General features: G+C 45.6%; 1 protein-coding gene across 8 annotated transcripts in view; it reads right to left on the bottom strand.

Moving 5' to 3' along the window:
* Positions 1 to 3,912: 3,912 nt before the first annotated feature.
* LOC106569240 (calcium/calmodulin-dependent protein kinase type II subunit beta) overlaps positions 3,913 to 22,548 on the bottom strand; it is a 79,731-nt gene continuing 61,095 nt past the window's right edge. For 2 of the 8 annotated variants that reach the window (XM_045692802.1, XM_045692809.1), the window contains exons 15-21: positions 13,328 to 13,387; positions 12,336 to 12,374; positions 11,741 to 11,786; positions 5,994 to 6,069; positions 4,834 to 4,928; positions 4,305 to 4,544; positions 3,913 to 4,026 (exon numbers count right to left, since the gene is read on the bottom strand). In XM_045692802.1, coding sequence (XP_045548758.1) covers positions 4,309 to 4,544; positions 4,834 to 4,928; positions 5,994 to 6,069; positions 11,741 to 11,786; positions 12,336 to 12,374; positions 13,328 to 13,387 — 552 coding nt within the window. In that variant the 3' untranslated portion in view covers positions 3,913 to 4,026; positions 4,305 to 4,308. The remainder of the gene's footprint in view (positions 4,027 to 4,304; positions 4,545 to 4,833; positions 4,929 to 5,993; positions 6,070 to 11,740; positions 11,787 to 12,335; positions 12,375 to 13,327; positions 13,388 to 22,548) is intronic. The other 6 variants (XM_045692830.1, XM_045692839.1, XM_045692815.1 and 3 more) reach the window with 3 other exon arrangements.

Genomic DNA, 22,548 nt, shown 5'->3' with positions numbered 1-22,548 from the left:
GGGATGGGCCTGTTCCTTCTGCCTCTGATTTGGTAAAGTACTGAGGGATGGGCCTGTTCCTTCTGCCTCTGTTTTGGTAAAGTACTGAGGGATGGGCCTGGAGAAATGTAACCACTCTCAAACTGACAGACAGAGACCTGGATGCAAGGACTGATCATCCATGATATCAAAATTATAGTTTTGACCATGTTTTGAGGCTTTACATTGTTTGTTTACATTGATTACAAACATTGGAGTAAAACAAGCTTATATGTTGGGTTCTGATAGGGACAACCGTTGAACTAAGCTCATGAGGCATTTATAAGTTATATTCTTCAACAATCAATGGGAATACATCATTTACGAGTTTATAAGTAAAAAAATGGCTGTAGCAATTAAGGACTCTAGTTTTAAAGTGTGTGTATGCCAGGGCAAGTCTTAGGGACAAGCCCTAATTTTCAACCCAACATTGTAGATGGAAGGTGCTCAGCCCTAATTTTCAACCCAACATTGTAGATGGAAGGTGCTCAGCCCTAATTTTCAACCCAACATTGTAGATCGAAGGTGCTCAGCCCTAATTTTCAACCCAACATTGTAGATGGAAGGTGCTCAGCCCTAATTTTCAACCCAACATTGTAGATGGAAGGTGCTCAGCCCTAATTTTCAACCCAACATTGTAGATGGAAGGTGCTCAGCCCTAATTTTCAACCCAACATTGTAGATGGAGGTGCTCAGCCCTAATTTTCAACCCAACATTGTAGATGGAGGTGCTCAGCCCTAATTTTCAACCCAACATTGTAGATGGAAGCTGCTCAGCCCTAATTTTCAACCCAACATGGAAGGTGCTCAGCCCTAATTTTCAACCCAACATGGAAGGTGCTGTGCTTCAGTGTGTATGGTGACTCCCCCTAGAGTTTAAGATATGTAACTTTTAAAATACAGAAATCATCACCGTATGATGCATTTTGTATGATGAAAAATGCATCATACAGGGATGATTTCTGTATTTTGAAAGTTACATATTTTGAAAACGTCATTGCTGACAAGCAAAACATTTTGGGACTATGTCAACAATGGACTAATGAAACAAATACCAAGAGATAGTTTTTGGGTGGAGTTTTCCTTTAAGTGCACTGCCAGACAGCAAGGCAAGTCAACAAAGAGGGAGGGAGGGACACATAATACTGGCACACACCCTGTGGACCAGTGGCCTCATTTATCAAATGTTCCTAGTTATTATATAACATTATTATATTACATTTCTGTGATCATACAACTGTACAATCATTTCTTACAATATGATGACATTTTGTTTATATAATGTATACACCTATAAATAAAGTTGGTCACAAAAAAAATATATATAATTCACAAATCTTCATGCAAAATCTATGTAAATTGCATATTTTTATTACATTGTTGATGTGGATTCTGTCATACGCGATTTACGATCAGATGTTTACATACAAACATTTTATAAATGAGGCCCCTGGATATATATAGGTACTATATCTGTTTACAATAAAATCCCATCAATAACCATATGAAACACTTTTAGTGACCCGCCCAATCTGCCTCAGCAGTAGAGCCTGTTCAAAAGCATGTTTTACAATCATCATCATCATCATAATCACTGTCACCATCATCATGAGTATACACTCTCCAGACCAAAATAATTTTATGCACATTCCAAAGTTAGGAAAAGTTAGTTGGACATAGGAGTTCATAGTTCACCAGCATTCAGTAAAAAATCCACACAACGAACAATAACACCAATTTTATCGTCATGTTTCAATTTTCATGCAAATAAATGCAGTATAGTCACCACAATGAAACTGTAGTTGTACAATACAGTGTGTAATCATTTCAAATGTAATGCTGTATCGTCAGTGACTATTTGCAATGCTCAACACATAGAGAATCAAGTATAAGAACAACAATATACAACGGTTCATGCTGTATGGACTTCGCTCGTCTTCTCTCGCCGAAGGGGAAGGGGGAGTGGTCCATATAGTTCATCAGAGGGTAGGCTGTTTCCATGTTTAAAACTGTAGCAAAAACACACAACTGCACTAATCCTGTTGGTTTATACAATGTGTAGTCAGTTGAAACGCCAGGCAGGAAGCAGCCTTAAGCCTAACTTAACCTTTGCACAAGTACGCAACTGTGAAAACAGACGTTCAGCATACTTGCATAGCGAAAATAAAACAGAAATCAAAATGAATCCCCGCAATTTGTAACTCAACGCCATTTTGCTTAGCTAATTGTGTTACTGGGTTGCGTACGGTATGAATTAGACTTTACTGGAGGAGCACAACTCAACTAACACTCACTGGGAAAATACACTGGAGAAGTCATGCTCGTCTTTAACAAGAGGAACAAACCCCTTTTAAAAGTATCAACTGGACCATTAAAGATATTTCATTATAATTTCACTTTCATTATAACAACAACAACTTACTTGCATCAATAATAATAATAACAACAACAATAGTAGTAGTAATAGTAATAATATAAACAATAACAGAGGAATTAACTTGATTTAAACTGTAGATCCTATATGTATCTGCACCAGAGGTGGGTCTACAGCAGAGGGAGAGAGGGAGAGTACTGGACTGAAGGTTTGAGTGTGTTACCATTTGTATTGGATGATATGGTTGCAGTGATAGTTGTTGCTGCAGCTTGTGTGTGTGTGTGTGTGTGTGTGTGTGTGTGTGTGTGTGCAGGAGGAGTTGAGGCTGTGTGTTGTAAAGTTGCAGTAGTATGCACTACTGCAAGGAGAGCTGTAGCAATAGAGGAAGGGGGGGACAGGCATCTCTCTCCATCCTCCCTCTCCCCTCTCTCTCTCTCCATCTCTCTCCATCCTCCTTTCCTCTCTCCCTGTCCATCTCTCTCCATCCTCCCTCTCTCTATCTCTCTCCATCCTCCCTCTCTCCCTATCCATCTCTCTCCATCCTCCCTCTATCTCTCTCCATCCTCCCTCTCCCCTCTCTCTCTCTCTCTCCATCTCTCTCCATCCTCCCTCTCCCCATCTTCATTTCCTCTCTCACTCTCCATCTCTCTCCATCTCTCTCCATCCTCCCTCTCTCTATCTCTCTCCATCCTCCCTCTTCCCTCTCTCTCTCCATCTTCCTTTCCTCTCTCCATCTCTCTCCATCCTCCTTTCCTCTCTCTCTCCATCTCTCTCCATCCTCCTTTCCTCTCTCTCTCCATCTCTCTCCATCCTCCTTTCCTCTCTCTCTCCATCCTCCTTTCCTCTCTCTCTCTCAATCTCTCTCCATCCTCCTTTCCTCTCTCTCTCTCTCAATCTCTCTCCATCCTCCTTTCCTCTCTCTCTCTCAATCTCTCTCCATCCTCCTTTCCTCTCTCTCTCTCAATCTCTCTCCATCCTCCTTTCCTCTCTCTCTCTCAATCTCTCTCCATCCTCCTTTCCTCTCTCTCTCTCTCTCTCTGTCCATCCTCCTTTCCTCTCTCTCTCTCTCCATCTCTCTCCATCCTCCTTTCCTCTCTCTCTCACTCTCCATCTCTCTCCATCCTCCTTTCCTCTCTCTCTCACTCTCCATCTCTCTCCATCCTCCTTTCCTCTCTCTCTCACTCACTCTCCATCTCTCTCCATCCTCCTTTCCTCTCTCTCTCACTCACTCTCCATCTCTCTCCATCCTCCTTTCCTCTCTCTCTCACTCACTCTCCATCTCTCTCCATCCTCCTTTCCTCTCTCTCTCACTCACTCTCCATCCTCCTTTCCTCTCTCTCTCACTCTCCATCCTCCTTTCCTCTCTCTCTCACTCTCCATCCTCCTTTCCTCTCTCTCTCACTCTCCATCTCCCTTTCTCTCTCTCTCTCCATCTCTCACCATCCTCCTTTCTCTCTCTCTCTCTCTCTCTCTCTCTCTCTCTCTCTCTCTCTCACTCTCTCTCACTCTCTCACTCCTTTCCTCTCTCTCTCTCCACATCCTCCTTTCCTCTCTCTTCTCTCCATCTCTCTCCATCCTCCTCTCCTCTCTTTCTCCTCTCGCTCTCTCTTTCCTCTCTAAGACTCTCACTCCTCCTGAAAGACAAAAAAAGAAACAATAACTGTCAAGCTCTGAAGTGTGTGTGTGTGTGTGTGTGTGTGTGTGTGTGTGTGTGTGTGTGTGTGTGTGTGTGTGTGTGTGTGTGTGTGTGTGTGTGTGTGTGTAGTGAGTGAGTGAGTGAGTGAGTGAGTGAGTGAGTGAGTGTGTGTAGCTGTGGGTGTGCGTGTGTGTGCGTATGAATGAATGAGTGTGTGTGTTAGTAAGAGTGAGTGCGTGCTGGTGTGTGTGTGTGTGTGTGTGTGTGTGTGTGTACCAGTTCACTGCTGCAGTGGTGCGGCCGGTGCTCCAGAGCAGTGGAAGTGAACATTCTGCCACTTGCTCTCTCGGCGATGCCACACCCTCGTCTCCTCTGATTGGCTGGAGCATGGGCGGCCAGCGCCGTCGACGAATTGCGTGAGGCGTATGTAGGCGATGCAGGCAGCGTCTTCACCAATCAGGTGGACGTGAGGGTTGAGGATGGTGGTGTGGATGGGCTTACTGTTCTTAGACAGGACTGGGAAAGGAGAGTACAGATAGTTTATGGTTGTATAATAGTTGTGTAATGGTTGTATAATAGTTGTGTAATGGTTATCTTAAGGTTGTGTAGTGGTTGTGTAGTGGTTGTCTTAAGCCTGTGTTATAGTTGTGTAACGGTTGCGTAGTAGTCTTAAGGTTGTGTTATAGTTGTGCAATGGTTGTGTAGTGGTTGTCTTAATGTTGTGCTATAGTTGTGTAATGGTTGTCTTAATGTTGTGTAGTAGTTGTGTAATGGTTTTGTCGTGGTTGTGTTATAGTTGTCTTACGGTTGTCGAAGTAGAACCGGTGGAAGTCCATGCCCTCCACTAGGTTCCCCAGGGCCTCTGGCTCAAATGACGTCAAACATGGGTCACAGATCTTCCTGTTGACAACACATAATCTAAGCTCAGACTAAAAGAGCAACCAAGAAATCTCAGTTTAGAACCTCCGTAGTTGTAGCGAGATAGTGAGGTGCAGGCTGGGAGTTGTAGTGTTATGGTTATTTGAGTTGCAGGCTATCATCCCTGCTAAATATTTAGAGTATAAAGGTGTTTTTTTGCAGAGGTCAGTGCAGTTTAGCAGAGGTCAAATGTCACCTGTAGTTTTAGGGTAAAATTAGGCGCAGACTAGGAGTTTTAGTGTTATGGTGAGGGGCAGGCTGGGAGTTACAGTACTCTGGTGAGGTGCAGGCTGGGAGTGTAGTACTCTGGTGAGGGGCAGGCTGGGAGTTACAGTACTCTGGTGAGGGGCAGGCTGGGAGTTACAGTACTCTGGTGAGGTGCAGGCTGGGAGTTACAGTACTCTGGTGAGGTGCAGGCTGGGAGTTACAGTACTCTGGTGAGGTGCAGGCTGGGAGTTACAGTACTCTGGTGAGGTGCAGGCTGGGAGTTACAGTACTCTGGTGAGGTGCAGGCTGGGAGTTACAGTACTCTGGTGAGGTGCAGGCTGGGAGTTACAGTACACTGGTGAGGGGCAGGCTGGGAGTTACAGTACACTGGTGAGGGGCAGGCTGGGAGTTACAGTACTCTGGTGAGGTGCAGGCTGGGAGTTACAGTACTCTGGTGAGGGGCAGGCTGGGAGTTACAGTACTCTGGTGAGGTGCAGGCTGGGAGTTACAGTACTCTGGTGAGGTGCAGGCTGAGAGTTACAGTACTCTGGTGAGGTGCAGGCTGGGAGTTACAGTACTCTGGTGAGGTGCAGGCTGGGAGTTACAGTACTCTGGTGAGGTGCAGGCTGGGAGTTACAGTACTCTGGTGAGGTGCAGGCTGAGAGTTACAGTACTCTGGTGAGGTGCAGGCTGGGAGTTACAGTACTCTGGTGAGGTGCAGGCTGGGAGTTACAGTACTCTGGTGAGGTGCAGGCTGGGAGTTACAGTACTCTGGTGAGGTGCAGGCTGGGAGTTACAGTACTCTGGTGAGGTGCAGGCTGGGAGTTGTAGTGTACTCACGCATAGGCCTCAAAGTCTCCATTGTTGACAGCTTCAATCAGCTGCTCAGTGATCTTGATAATCTCCTGTTTTCGCACTGCAGAGGGAACCAATAACAGAGTGAACATGGGTTGGGGACAATAAAATGGTTTTGCCACAAATTTCGCAGAGCAAGATTCCCAAAGGCTGGAACGTCGGCTCCAATTTTGCTGCAGCAGCTCTTACTTCAGGAGCTCAGGGCATGCCTGGCCCAGCATGCATTTGTAGTCTACTTGTGTACTGCTAGAGCCACTTGCTTTAGCTACGGTCATGGAGTTCATTAAATATTTTCATAAAGAAACTGATAAAACATACAGGTGCAAAATCAAGGTGACTTACAAAGATGAGGACCAAGAGCAAGAGAGGGAGTGCTGTGAATCATTGTGTAATCTGAAAAGACACATATTGTGAAAGCATGATGGTGTACTTACTACGTGCACATGCTAAAAGAAGGGAACGAGGCTAGCTAAGTGTGTCATTGTAGCAAAGTATTAATAAACAAAAAATCTGATCTCTTAAAACTTTTGTTCATTTTTTTTCTATTATCTATACAATAGGCCATAATTGATTTTGGCCCAATAGGCCTGGCATATTCCCACTTTTTCCCACAAACGTCTAAGACTACCTATTGAAAAATGTAAAATAAACAACTCTGCATCTCTGCCCAGCCTGGCAAGAGTGGCCCGAAGGGTGTTTAGCATCCCCAGTGGCTCTGCAAGCGCTGAAAGGATACTCTCTACTGCAGGCCTACTTTCCAGGCACCATCGCATGAGCATGAAGCCTCAAACTTCAGCCAAACTCGTGTTTCTAAAAATGTATTCAAAGGCACTGTAGACTGAGCCTAATAAGGCATTTATTTAAGGCAAGTATTTAATTCTAAGTCAGTTGCAGCCTACAGTATATGCGCAATTTATAGACTATAATGACTTAATACAACAAAATGTTGCTTAAATGCTGAGCACTTTATGTCCCTACCAGCCTAGTGCTTCAGTGTTTTTCTTTGTAGGCCATAGCCTTGAAATAATTGAAATACAGGAAAGTATTCAGACCCCTTCACTTTTTCCACATTTTGTTACAGCCTTATTCTAAAATGGATTCAACTATTTTTTCCTCTCAACAATCTACACGCTATAACCCATAACAACAAAGCAAAAACAGGTTTTATACATTTTTGCAAATGTATAAAATAAATAAAATAAATATTATATTTACATACAGTTGAAGTTGGAATTTACATACACCTTAGCCAAATACATTTCAACTCAGTTTTCACAATTCCTGACATTTAATCGTAGTAAAAATTCCCTGTCTTAGGTCAGTTAGGATCACCACTTTATTTTAAGAATGTGAAATGTCAGAATAATAGTAGAGAATGATTTATTTCAGCTTTTATTTCTTTCATCACATTCCCAGCGAGTCAGAAGTTTACATACACTCAATTACTGTTTGGTAGCATTGCCTTTAAATTGCTTAACTTGGGTCATATGTTTCGGGTAGCCTTCCACAAGCTTCCCACAATAAGTTGGGTGAATTTTGGCCCATTCCTCCTGACAGAGTTGGTGTAACTGAGTCAGGTTTGTAGGCCTGCTTGCTTGCGCATGCTTTTTCAGTTCTGCCCACAAATTTTCTATGGGATTGAGGTCAGGGCTTTGTGATGGCCACTCCAATACCTTGACTTTGTTGTCCTTAAGCCATTTTGTCACAACTTTGGAAGCAAGCTTGGGGTCATTGTCCATTTGAAAGACCCATTTGCGACCAAGCTTTAACTTCCTGACTGATGTCTTGAGATGTTGCTTCAATATATCCACAGAATTTTGCTTCCTCATGATGCCATCTATTTTGTGAAGTGCACCTGTCCCTCCTGCAGCAAAGCACCCACAACATGATGCTGCCACCCCCGTGCTTCACGGTTGGGATGGTGTTCTTCGGCTGGCATGCCTCCCCCTTTTTCCTCCCAAAATAACGATGGTCATTATGGCCAAACAGTTCTATTTTTGTTTCATCAGACCAGAGGACATTTCTCCAAAAAGTACGATCTTTGTCCCCATGTGCAGTTGAAAACCGTAGTCTGGCTTTTTTTATGGCGGTTTTGGAGCAGTGGCTTCTTCCTTGCTGAGTGGCCTTTCAGGTTATGTAGATATAGGACTCGCTTTACTGTGAATAAAAATACTTTTGAACCCGTTTCCTCCAGCATCTTCACAAGGTCCTTTGCTGTTGTTCTGGGATTGATTTGCACTTTTCCCATCAAAGTACATTCATCTCTAGGAGACAGAACGCGTCTCCTTCCTAAGTGGTATGATGGCTGCGTAGTCCCATGGTGTTTATACTTGCGTACTATTATTTGTACAGATGAATGTGGTACCTTCAGGCACATGGAAATTGCTCCCAATGAACCAGACTTGTGGAGGTCTACAATTTCTTTCCTGAGGTCTTGGCTGATTTCTTTTGATTTTCCCATGATGTCAAGCAAAGAGTCACTGAGTTTGAAGGTAGGCCTTGAAATACATCCACAGGTACACCTCCAATTGACTCAAATTATGTCAATAAGCCTATCAGAAGCTTCTAAAGCCATGACATAATTTTCGGGAATTTTCCAAGCTGTTTAAAGGCACAGTCAACTTAGTGTATGTAAACTTCTGACCCACTGGAATTGTGATACAGTGAATTATAAGTGAAATAATCTGTCTGTAAATAATTGTTGGAAAAATGACTTGTGTCATGCACACAGTAGATGTCCGAACCTACTTGCCAAAACTATAGTTTGTTATTAACAAGAAATTTGTGGAGTGGTTGAAAAACGAGTTTGAATGACTCCAGGCTTAGTGTATGTAAACTTCAGACCTCAACTGTAAGTATTCAGACCCTTTACTCAGTACTTTGTTGCGATTACAGCCTCGAGTCTTCTTGGGTATGACACTGCAAGCTTGGCACACCTGTATTGGGGAGTTTCTCACATTCTTCTCTACATATCCTCTAAAGTTCTGTCAGGTTGAACGGGGAGTGTCGCTGCACAGCTGTTTTCAGGTCTCTCCAAAGATGTTCAATCAGGTTGAAGTCCGGGCTCTGGCTGGGCCACTCAATGACATTCAGAGACTTGTCCTGAAGCCTCTCCTGATTTGTCTTGGCTGTGAGATTAGGGTCGCTGTCCTGTTGGAAGGTGAACCTTCACCCCGGTCTGAGGTCCTGAGCGCTCTGGAGCAATTTTTCATCAACGATCTCTCTGTACTTTCCTCAGTTCATCTTTCCCTCGATCCTGCCTAGTCTCCCTCCCGCTGAAAAACATTCCCACAGCATGATGCTGCCACAACCATTCTTCACCGTAGGGAGGGTGCCAGGTTTCCTCCAGATGTGACGCTTGGCATTTAGGCCAAAGAGTTCAATCTTAGTTTCATCAGACCAGAGAATCTTGTTTCTCATGGTCTGAGAGTCTTCAGGTGCCTTTTGGCAAACTCCAAGCGGACTGTCATGTGCCTTTCACTGAGGAGTGGCTTCCGCCTGGCCACTCTTCCATAAAGGCCTGATTGGGGGAGTGCTGCAGAGAAGGTTCTCCCATCTCCACAGAGGAACTCTGGAGCTCTGTCAGAATGACCATCGGGTTCTTGGTCACCTCCCTGACCAAGGCTCTTCTCTACCGATTGCTCAGTTTGGCCGCGCGGCCAGCTCTAGGAAGAGTCTTGGTGCTTCCAAACTTCCTCCATTTAAGAATGATGTAGGCCACTGTGTTCCTGGGACCTTCAATGCTGCAGAGATTTTTTGGTACCCTTCCCCAGATCTGTGCCTTGACACAATCCTGTCTCGGAGCTTTACGGCCATTTCCTTTGACCTCATGGCTTGGTTTTTGCTCTGACATGCACTGTCAACTATGGGACATTATATAGACAGGTGTGTGTCTTTCCAAATCAAGTCCAATCAGTTGAATTTACCACAAGTGGACTCCAATCAAGTTGTAGACACATCTCAAGGATGATCAATGGAAACAGGATGCACCTGAACTCAAATTCTAGTCTCATAGCAAAGGGTCTGAATACATATGTAAATAAGGTATTTCTGTTTTTTATGTTTTTGCTTTGTCATGATGGAGTGTAGATTGATGAGGGGAAAAAATTATTTAATCCATTTTAGAATAAGGCTGTCACATAACAAAATGTGGAAAAAGTCAAGGGGTCTGAATAATTTCCGAATGCGCTGTATACAGTATAGCTTAAATAATAGATTTTTGTTCCTTCTTAGGCTCCCTGTTTGGCTCCTGACCTATTTACACTGTTTATATGCTGTTTAATACCACATGTTGCCTATTTGAAATGATAAGTGCTTCTTACATTCACCTTTTCATTTTTATTTAAATACTTTCCATTCAAATCAAATGGTTTGGTTTCAATCCTACAAAACCAAATGGTACTGTAGGTCCCGGTAGTTACAATAGATGGGTTCTGGTTCAATTGTGATTTTAATGGATGGAGCGAATTAACAGTGGCATTTCTTTTTCTTTTTGGAGTGCAGAGCGGTTTTTAGCAGAGTGGTTGGAAAGGAGGTGGATGTCCATGAGCGATGAACAGAATTTCCGACTGCTCAACTCTGCTCACATACTCTGGTAACGCTACAGAGTGAGGGTTGTTGTCATAGCAGAGATACTCACCAGACGGCTTGCTATTCATGGTGGTAAATCCTCTCATTCAATTCTCTCTTTTTATCTATCGCTCTCTCTCATCTCCCTCTCATCCTCTGAGCCTGGTATAAGTAGACTTACACACACTCCCTCCACTAGCATGGTACACACACTCACACATACCCATAATATACAGTCCTGCCACTCAGGTCTCCGTAGAGCTATGCAGGGCCATGGAGAATGAAAAACCCAACACCAGAAAGAGCTACAGCTATAGTTCACCTGGCTACAGTCACCAGGACTTATTTCTCCTTCTCACTCTCCTTCTCTTCTCTTCTCTCCTCTCTCCTCTCCTCTCTCCTCTCCTCTCCTCTCTCCTCTCCTGTGTGAGGCATGTTGAGCTCATCCAGCTATTCCTGTCCCTAGATAAGACTTACTTCCTCCCACTCCCTCCCTCTATCACTCCCTCCCTCTCCCTCTATCACTCCCTCCTTCCTCTCCCTCACTCTTTCTCTCTTCCAGCAGACCAACAGAAGGGCTTACTTACATACAGTTGCTGCTGGAGGTCCTGATATGCCCTTCCTCTCGCCTTCCTCTCGCCTTCCTCCCTCCTTCCTCCCTCCTTCCTTCCCATCTTTCCTTCCTGTTTCTTTCCTCTCTCCTTCCTTTCTCCTTCCTCCCTCCTTCCCTCCTTTCTTTCTTTCCTTCCTCCATCTCTTTCCTTCCTCCTTCCCCTCCTGTCTCCTTCTGTCTCCTTCTCTACTTCCCTTCATTCCTTCCTGTCTGCTTCCTCTCTTCATCCTCTCTACTTCCTCGCTCCTTCCTCTCTCCTTCCCTTTTTTCCTTCCTATCTGTTTCCTCTCTCCTTCCTCTTTCCTTCCTCTCTTCTTCTTCTCTACTTCCCTTCCTGTCTGTTTACGCTCTCCTTCTTCTCTCCTTCCTTTCTTCTTCCTCTTTACTCTCCATCTTTTCTGCCTCTCCTTCCTCTCTCAACTGAGTTTGGTGTTCTCATGGTATTCAACCACAGTGCTGTATATGTGTGTCATAATAATAGTAGTGTGTGTGTGTGTGTGTGTGTGTGTGTGTGTGTGCGTGTGCGTGTGTGCGTTTGTGCGTGACTCACGTTTCACATCCTCATCCTCAATAGTGGTGTTGCTGTCAGATGAATCCTGCAGACACAGAGAGACATGTCAGTGACAGGTCAACCCAGATACACACACACACACACACACACTACTATTATCATGACACACACATACAGTGCTATGGTTAAACACCATGAGAACACCAAACTCAGTTTCCCCCATTCAGTGTGCTGTCCCATACATGCAGTGGTGTATAGCAGTAGAAACCACCAGATGGCAAGACATCTGGCACACACCACAGAGCCCGCTTCCATTTATTTCCACAAGATGGCGGTGGTGGACAAAATATCTCCACATATGTAGTGTGGGTAGTTTTGTGTCAGTGTGGTTATATTAAGCAGCTGTTCCCAGGTCTGTATGACTGCGGCGTGCAGGCACACCAGACCTCAACAGCACAAAGACCAGACCTACAACCCACACAAAACTCCTCAACCAGGAGTCATGCTAGACACGCACACACACACACTATAATACGCTAACACACCAGCTTGCCAAGGACAGAGCGAGAGAAGATGAAGATGAGAGGACTGAAAGCAGGAGAGAAAAAGATGGAGGGATGGAAGAAGGATATACCTTGTTCCTATCCACATGGATAACAGTGGTCTGAGGCTCCTATTGAGAGAAATAGAAAGAGAGGGGAGAGGGAGAGAGAGAGAGGGATGACAGAGAGCAGAGTTGTAGGTGTTAGAGAAAAGAAAGAGAAAGAGATATGGTGGAAGAGAGAGAGAGAAGAAAATACTAGTTAAAAGGTATAAAGAGAGAGAGAGAGAGATTTCCCCTTGAGAAAGGGTTATCAAAGGGTTAATGGAAGGAAATAAATGGTTATTCAAAGAATTCCTCTAAGAAAATGATATCAGAAACAAAAAATACTAGTCTCACTCAGGCGCTTGTTCTCACACTTGCAAGAACCTAAAACGACCCACATCAAACCCAAAGCCACCCTGCATATCTTCCGGGAGCTCCTAAGTTGTGGATCTCTTCCTAAGGATTCACAGTTCACAGCAGGCCAAACAGAACACAGATTAACATACACCTGAGTGACACACACCAACACTGTCACCCACCAATAGAAAACAACGCCAAAGGAAGATGGCTTGTGACTGCACTTCTACCAGTAAGCCACTTATAGCTACTACAACCTGACGGACCATGACTTACAAGTCATGCAGCTTCATCATACGCACAGTCGCACACACACAAACAGTCGCACACACACAAACAGTCGCACACAATCACACACACAGAACGGCTTCTAATAGGTGGCTGGTGATGGGTGCAGAGTGCAGACAGACTAAGATAGAGAGAGATAGACACAGAGAGACAGAGAGACAGACAGACAGACAGACAGACAGACAGACAGACAGACAGACAGACAGACAGACAGACAGACAGACAGACAGACAGACAGACAGACAGACAGACAGACAGACAGACAGACAGACAGACAGACAGACAGACAGACAGGAACAGAGAAACTGAGGACATAAAGACGGATAGAGAAAGGGAGAGAAAGAAGTTGAATAGAGACAGAGGGAGATAGAGTGATATATAAAGGAGGAGTGTACCAGTGCAGCAGAGGGGATTCCTTTGGGGCTGGTGACTGTGCTGTTTCTCGTGCTGTTAGGCTGCAGCAGTGCACAGAAAACAAGGGGTTAAAACACGACACAACAGAGAAGTGACAGGAGGTGTGGATGTGGGTGTATGGATGTGGGTGAGGTTAGAAAGGAGGCTGGTCTAGTGGTTGTGTTGCCACCGCATGGTCACATGTTATGCCCCTGAAGGCAGCGTTTCATATCCCCATTCCGCTACTCACTTTCTGTGCTACACTTCTATCAATACAACTTCAAAGAACACGTAAGGAGAGTGGAATTCCACTTTTTTAAAGAATTGAAAACATTAGGGGTCTCCCGAGTGGTGCAGTGGTCTAAGGCCTTGCATCACAGTGCTAGCTGTGCAACTAGAGATTCTCATAACCAGCCGCGACCGGGAGACCCATGGGGCGGTGCACAATTGGCCCAGCGTCGTCCGGGTTGTCCCATCGCGTACTAGTGACTCCTGTGGTGGGCCGGGCGCAGTGCATGCTGACCAGGTCGCCAGGTGAACAAAAATGATTTAAAACAATAAAGAGTTGACCCTATACAGTGATCTAAGGTCAGTTTTGCAGTTTCCCCCCTAAAAATGTTCAAGGTTAGGATTTAGCCAGACTTAGGAAAGCTGATCTTTGATCTGTGCCAACCTCTAAATAATAAACATGCCACTCTTTTCCCATCTCTGCAGTATGTACGGTCTATATCAGATCCAAGTCTATATCTATCATGAGACAGACTCATTCAAACCCAAAGGACTGATATACAGGGCAGGATCAATATTGTGAGTCAGTCGGTGTGCAGCCAGCCTATCAGAGGACCTGGTTAGTGTGAGGGAGAGAATTAGAAGTGATCGAGCCTGTCAGGCGGAGCAGGTCTCCCAGGAGATGTAGCAGTTTGTGGACTGTGGTAGCAACACCACCTCACTGCACAGTAAGGCAGTGAAAACACAGCCATAATGGAACACAGCCATCTATCTAAAGGTAGACCGAAGGGTTTTACAGAGTTCCTTTTGGCACACTTCAACTAGAGAATAGGTGAAATTAGCAAGGTGCCAATGTACAGTTTCATGAGGGTTTGATGATGTTGCAGGTAGAAATTATTTTGTGCAAATTCTTCCTAAAGGCATATGAGATAAATACTGAATAAAGATATAAACGCAACATGTAAAGTGTTGGTCCCATGTTTCATGAGCTGAAATACAAGATCCTAGAAATTTTCCATACGCACAAAAAGCTTATTTCTTTGTGCACAAATTTGTTTACATGCCTGTTGGGGAGCATTTTTCCTTTGCCAAGATAATCCATAAACCTGACAGGTGTAGCATATCAAGAGCTGATTAAACAGCATGATCATTACACAGGTTCACCTTGTGCTGGCGACAATAAAAGGCAACGCTAAAATGTACAGTTTTGTCACACAAAACAATGCCACAGATGTCTCAAGTTTTGAGGGAGCGTGCAAATGGCATGTTGACTGTAGGAATGTCCACCAGAGCTGTTGCCAGAGAATTTAATGTTCATTTCTCTACCATAAGCCGCCTCCAACGCTGTTTTCGAGAATTTGGCAGTACGTCCAACCGGCCTCACAACCGCAGACCACGTGTAACCACAACAGCCCAGGACCTCCACATCCAGCTTCTTCACCTGCGGGATCGTCTGAGACCAGCAACCCAGACAGCTGATGAAACTAAGGAGTATTCAGTCTGTAATAAAGCCCTTTTGTGGGGAAAAACGAATTCTGATTAGCTGGGCCTATGTGGGTGGGCCTATGCCCTCCCAGGCCCACCCATGGCTGCGCCCCTGCTCAGTCATGTGAAATCCATAGATTAGGCCCTAATGAATTTATTTCAGTTGACTGATTTTCTTATATCAACTGTAACTCAGTAAAATTGTTCCATATTGAGTTTATATTTTTGTTCAGAATAGATGCACTTTAGCTTGGAATGGGAAACACAATCATCAGAAAGTATTATACAGCAGAGTTGTTGATGTAACGCTACCTGTACCACTAACCTTCCCAGACCACTAGGTATGGGACATGCAATACAAATAAAGTAATAGGATAAAATCCTCATTTTGATTATCAGCACCACTAATCAACCCAAACCACTTTTTCATGGCCTTTTCCCCATTCTTTTTTGTACACGCCTCTTTTTGGGGGGGGATGCATTGTTTTCTACATAATAGTACTTCCTGATGTGTGTCGTTACTCTCCAATTTGAATTCTAATGATAGTTCGATTTAGATCTAATTCTGAGTTGACATCATGTAGGGCGAAGTAAACGGAATTATGATGACTACTGGACCTGGTTGTTTATTTGGACAGTAATTAGTAGATTGCAACATTTAAGTCTCGAATGGAAGGAATCTCATATTTTTTTAATCATTGAAATGCATTACCTATAACTACTACATGTGTTGTTTATGATGGGAATTGCTCTTCAATTGTAAACCTCTATAGATTGTTTGTTTTAAAGGGTAATGTTACATGTTTTTTGATAACTTGGGTAGTATACGACCTATTTCGAAAATATGATAAATACCCTCAATGGGGTTGTAAAACCAGGTTTTTATTTTATCTTTGGGAATCAATTTTATTTAGTCTTTTCATTGTTAATTTGATGCCTTTGGCCCCTTTCAATTTGTCATTTTTGATTACTGAAACTTTCAAGTAAGTTGTTATTTTCAAGTTTGTGTTTCTTTCTGAGGTGATTAAATGTTAGGATACAGTAAGTATCCATTTGTTATATCCTTTAAACGTTTGTTATAGCTTTTAAAGTCTATTGTGCATGTACAGAAGACTGAACGAAGGACAATAAGGCAGGTAGCCTAGCAATTAAGAGCGTTGGGCTAGTAACAGAAAGATCGCTGGTTCAAATCCCTGAGCCGACTAGGTGTCGATGTGCCCTTGAGCAAGGTACTTAACTCTAATTGTTATTGTAAGTTGCACTAGATAAGAGTGTCTGCTAAATTAGGTACATCTCAAGAGTGAGTGGTTAGCGTGCAGCCAGCCTATCAGAGGACTGTGTGAGGGTGAATTAGAAGTGACTGAGCCTGCATATTTCAAGACATTGCATATGGGGGTGTAGTGAGATTCCTGATGGGTTGGACGATTCTCTACTCATCTTAAGAAAATGTGGAAATCAATCCGCCATCATTAACACAATGGACAAAATCTAATTATTTAAATATTGAAAGTGCGTGGGCTACTGAGAGAAACAAAACGATGCAGTTTCAGGCCATGTGGTGGAAAGTGATGCAGCGCTGGAGATGGGGGTGTGTGCTAGTGGGTCTGGGCAGGTGGAATATAGTTGACGTATGTGTGATGTTGTCGTCTATGTTTGGTTTGGTTTATAAAAGATCAAACAAAATGTTGCAAAAAATAAGTGATTAAGCCTATCAGAGGGTGTGGTTAGTGTGTGTGGGCGGGATTAGAAATGATTAAGCCAAGATAGACAGACACCCTACAGCTCATTTACCCACAAGCCTGATCAACCCAACAGAACACAACTAAGCAGATCAAATCAATCAAATGATTTAAAGAATTGGATTGGGTCCTCCTCTCCATCCCAGCCCCCTCATCCTACACACCCACAGAGCATGTGTGAGATGTAGTGAGAGGCACTCCGATTCCATCAAAAACATCAAAGCATATCAGGAATATTTTGGTAGAACGTGGTATATACACTGAGTGTACAAAACATTAAGAACATCCTGTGTGTATCAAGAATAGTCCACCACCCAAAGGACCTTGTAGAGAGTCCATGCCCCGACAAATTGAGGCTGTTACAACAGGTGTTTGGTATACTCAGTGTATTTGACCAACACCAACAACATAAACCAGAACACAGACATTAGAGCAAGAGGAAAGGACGGACAGACAGACAGACAGACAGACAGACAGACAGACAGACAGACAGACAGACAGACAGACAGACAGACAGACAGACAGACAGACAGACAGACAGACAGACAGACAGACAGACAGACAGACAGACAGACAGACAGACAGACAGACAGACAGACAGACAGACAGACAGACAGACAGACAGACAGACAGACAGACAGACAGACAGACAGACAGACAGACAGACAGACAGACAGACAGACAGACAGACAGACAGACAGACAGACAGACAGACAGACAGACAGACAGACAGACAGACAGACAGACAGACAGACAGACAGACAGACAGACAGACAGACAGACAGACAGACAGACAGACAGACAGACAGACAGACAGACAGACAGACAGACAGACAGACAGACAGACAGACAGACAGACAGACAGACAGACAGACAGACAGACAGACAGAACAGACAGACAGACAGACAGACAGACAGACAGACAGACAGACAGACAGACAGACAGACAGACAGACAGACAGACAGACAGACAGACAGACAGACAGACAGACAGACAGACAGACAGACAGACAGACAGACAGACAGACAGACAGACAGACAGACAGACAGACAGACAGACAGACAGACAGACAGACAGACAGACAGACAGACAGACAGACAGACAGACAGACAGACAGACAGACAGACAGACAGACAGACAGACAGACAGACAGACAGACAGACAGACAGACAGACAGACAGACAGACAGACAGACAGACAGACAGACAGACAGAACGAACAGACCAGACAGACAGACAGACAGACAGACAGACAGACAGACAGACAGACAGACAGACAGACAGACAGACAGACAGACAGACAGACAGACAGACAGACAGACAGACAGACAGACAGACAGACAGACAGACAGACAGACAGACAGACAGACAGACAGACAGACAGACAGACAGACAGACAGGCAGGCAGGCAGGCAGGCAGGCAGGCAGGCAGGCAGGCAGGCAGGCAGGCAGGCAGGCAAGCAAGCACAACCCCAGAATAACATGCCAACAACACACAACCCCAGAATAATATGCCAACTACACACAACCCCAGAATAATATGCCAACTACACGTGACCAGCCCACCAGCTACTGAACAACATATCAATTACACACAATATCAGAAAAAACACAAGTGACATGGAAATACAGTACAAACACACACACACACACATACACAAACACACCTTAACTGATTTTGTGTTTGGGAAAATGACCAGCCCTTCATTCAAGGTCTGATAATAGTTTGTCACAGTGAAACTGCAACCATAACAATGCAACATTAGCATATCTGTCTCTCTCTTTCTCTCTCGGGTGGACTGACTGGCAGGTGACTCATCAGCAGAGACCACTGAAAGAGTATGATAGAGAGGAGAGGGGAAAGAGAGAGGAGGACAGGAGGAAGATAAGAGATAAGGAGAGGAGAGAGGAGAGGGAGGATAGGAGGGGAAGAGAGAAAAGGAGGATGGAGAGAGAACAGGACAGGAGAAAGAGGAGAGGAAGAGGAGAGAAGAGGTGAAGAGAGAAGAAGAGGAAAGAAAAAGCAGAAGAGGTGAAGAGAGAAGAAAAGGAGGGAAGAGAGAAGAAGAGAGGAAAAAGAGGAGAGAAGATGAGGAAAGAAAGAGGAGAGGAAGAGGAGAGGTGGAGAGAAAGGAGAAAAGGGGGTGAGAGAAGAGAAGAGGGGGGAGAGAGGGATACAATGATATCCTCACCAGGATCTGAACCTTGGGACTGTTTTTCCATCTCTGGTTGTAGCGATGGAATGGATGATGAGATGGAGAGAGTGAGAGTGAGATGAACACCATGAAGGGTATGAAGAATGCTGAAGATGAGTGTGGATTGTATGTAAGAATGTAAAAAATGGTTTACATAAATTATCATATCACAAAAAAGAAACAATAAATGAATCCAACAAATAATCATTGAAATATGGCATGTACAATAAACTTTGATTCTGCTCCTTCATGGACGTAGATGGAATAGATATATAACGGATGTAGATTACTGCCTAAAGAGAAAGAATATGAGAAAAATACCTTCAAATATGTGTGTGTGTGTGTGAATTGAGATGGTTGCTAAGCGACGCCAGTGGTGCAGCTGATGGTACTGTAGCTTCTATTTCTGTCTTCCTGGTTCCCAAAGTTCAGAAACACAGAACACACACACACACACACCGGCGTAGGTGAACTCATCTCATCCTTGAGGTGGTGGGGACAGGGAGTGAGGGGAGGGAGGTCTGTAGTTGTGGGAGGATTTGGATGGAGTGATGGAGAGGAGAGATGAAGGGGTGATTCAGACAGATAGAGGGAGAAGGGTGAAACCGCTGATATTTAGTACTGTTGTGAGTAGGCAAAGATATGGAGATTGTGCTCTGGTTAGAGAGACACGAGAGAATTATCCAATGTTGTGTGTCCATAAACTGTGTTAGTTATTGCATTCATGCACAGTGAAGGATTAACAGTTTAATAATAAAGGATTAACAGAAATAATCATGTTAGAAACTGGAGATTCCTCTCCACAGCTGCAGTTGGTGAGCTGAACTTGGGAAGAATTGACACTCTGAGAGCTCGTGCTAGCTGTGACATCATCAGTCACTCTTAAAGGGATGTGCTTTCTTACACAGCCACCCCAAATGTATGTAAAGACATTCTAAACATGGAGAAAGTCTGTTCTGCGTAGCAGGATCACCTGCGTCTTCGAAGGTAAGTCCGACCTTTGACCTAGATGGCAGCAGTCATGATGCATCCATCAGCTCCAGGGTAGGTAGGTATGTGTCACCTTCCCACCAGGGTCCACGATGAGGAACACTTCACTGGGTGAACTGGAGAATGAATCGGACGTCACGTGTAGGGACCATGTTGTTGCCTGCACAAAGACTTTCCATGTGGCAAGCCTGCTGATGTCTGGGAGCTGAGGACTGGAAAGAATGCACACAGGTCCACAGAGAGTTATTTGTATCCGGTATTTCTTAGAGAGTTTGAGCAGAAGGGAAATATCAAATGTAACTGAGGCATCTTGGCAAATAGCTCTGAGGGTGAGAGTCTCAGACTCAGTAGTGAGGTTGAGGTGCTGCACAGCCTTTGGCAAGACGATGCTCCAATATGAGCCGTCAGTTTCTGCGTCATCAAGCTCGATGGCGGGGGATTTCAAGATGGTGGCTAGCTTACACAGGACGAGTTGGCAGGCTGACCGTACTTATCGCGCGGGGCTGACCGTACTTATCCCGCGGGGCTGACTGTACTTATCCTGCGAGGCTGACCGTACTTATCCTGCGGGGCTGACCGTACTTATCCTGCGGGGCTGACCGTACTTATCCTGCGGGGATGACCGTACTTATCCTGCGGGGATGACCGTACTTATCCTGCGGGGATGACCGTACTTATCCTGCGGGGATGACCGTACTTATCCTGCGGGGCTGACCGTACTTATCCCGCGGGGATGACCGTACTTATCCCGTGGGGATGACCGTACTTATCCCGTGGGGCTGACCGTACTTATCCCAGGGGCTGACCGTACTTATCCTGCGGGGATGACCGTACTCATCCTGCGGGGATGACCGTACTCATCCTGCGGGGATGACCGTACTCATCCTGCGGGGCTGACCGTACTTATCCTGCGGGGCTGACCGTACTTATCCTGCGGGGCTGACCGTACTTATCCTGCGGGGCTGACCGTACTTATCCCTGGGGCTGACCGTACTTATCCCTGGGGCTGACCGTACTTATCCTGCAAGACTGACCGTACTTATCCCGCGGGGCTGACCGTACTTATCCTGCGAGGCTGACCGTACTTATCCTGCGGGGCTGACCGTACTTATCCTGCGGGGCTGACCGTACTTATCCTGCGGGGCTGACCGTACTTATCCTGCGAGGCTGACCGTACTTATCCTGCAGGGCTGACCGTACTTATCCTGCTGGGCTGACCGTACTTATCCTGCTGGGCTGACCGTACTTATCCTGCGGAGCTGACCGTACTTATCCTGCGGGGCTGACCGTACTTATCCTGCGGGGCTGACCGTACTTATCCTGCGGGGCTGACCGTACTTATCCTGCGGGGCTGACCGTACTTATCCTGCGGGGCTGACCGTACTTATCCTGCGGGGCTGACCGTACTTATTCCGCGGGGCTGACCATACTTATCCCAGGGGCTGACCGTACTTATCCCAGGGGCTGACCGTACTTATCCTGCGGGGCTGACCGTACTTATCCTGCGGGGATGACCGTACTCATCCTGCGGGGATGACCGTACTTATCCTGCGAGGCTGACCGTACTTATCCTGCAGGGCTGACCGTACTTATCCTGCTGGGCTGACCGTACTTATCCTGCGGAGCTGACCGTACTTATCCTGCGGGGATGACCGTACTTATCCTGCGGGGATGACCGTACTTATCCTGCGGGGCTGACCGTACTTATCCTGCGGGGCTGACCGTACTTATCCTGCGGGGATGACCGTACTTATTCCGCGGGGCTGACCGTACTTATCCCAGGGGCTGACCGTACTTATCCCTGGGGCTGACCGTACTTATCCTGCGGGGCTGACCGTACTTATCCTGCGGGGATGACCGTACTTATCCTGCGAGGCTGACCGTACTTATCCTGCTGGGCTGACCGTACTTATCCTGCTGGGCTGACCGTACTTATCCTGCGGAGCTGACCGTACTTATCCTGCGGGGATGACCGTACTTATCCTGCGGGGATGACCGTACTTATCCTGCGGGGCTGACCGTACTTATCCTGCGGGGCTGACCGTACTTATCCTGCGGGGATGACCGTACTTATTCCGCGGGGCTGACCATACTTATCCCAGGGGCTGACCGTACTTATCCCTGGGGCTGACCGTACTTATCCTGCGGGGCTGACCGTACTTATCCTGCGGGGATGACCGTACTTATCCTGCGGGGATGACCGTACTTATCCTGCGGGGATGACCGTACTTATCCTGCGGGGATGACCGTACTTATCCCTGGGGCTGACCGTACTTATCCCTGGGGCTGACCGTACTTATCCCTGGGGCTGACCGTACTTATCCCTGGGGCTGACCGTAGTTATCCTGCAAGGCTGACCATACTTATCCTGCAGGGCTGACCGTACTTATCCCTGGGGCTGACCGTACTTATCCTGCGGGGCTGACCGTACTTATCCTGCAGGGCTGACCGTACTTATCCTGCAGGGCTGACCGTACTTATCCTGCAGGGCTGACCGTACTTATCCTGCAGGGCTTGTAAGGCAGCAGTATAAGGTCTTGGGTCATGCATGTAGGCCTTGGAGTGCACTTGGAAGTTTCAGGTGTC

This window comes from Salmo salar, chromosome ssa01, assembly GCF_905237065.1.
Source record: "Salmo salar chromosome ssa01, Ssal_v3.1, whole genome shotgun sequence".
NCBI lineage: Eukaryota > Metazoa > Chordata > Actinopteri > Salmoniformes > Salmonidae > Salmo > Salmo salar.
Note: the sequence above shows the minus strand (reverse complement) of the source record. Positions and strands in the feature narration are given on the sequence as shown.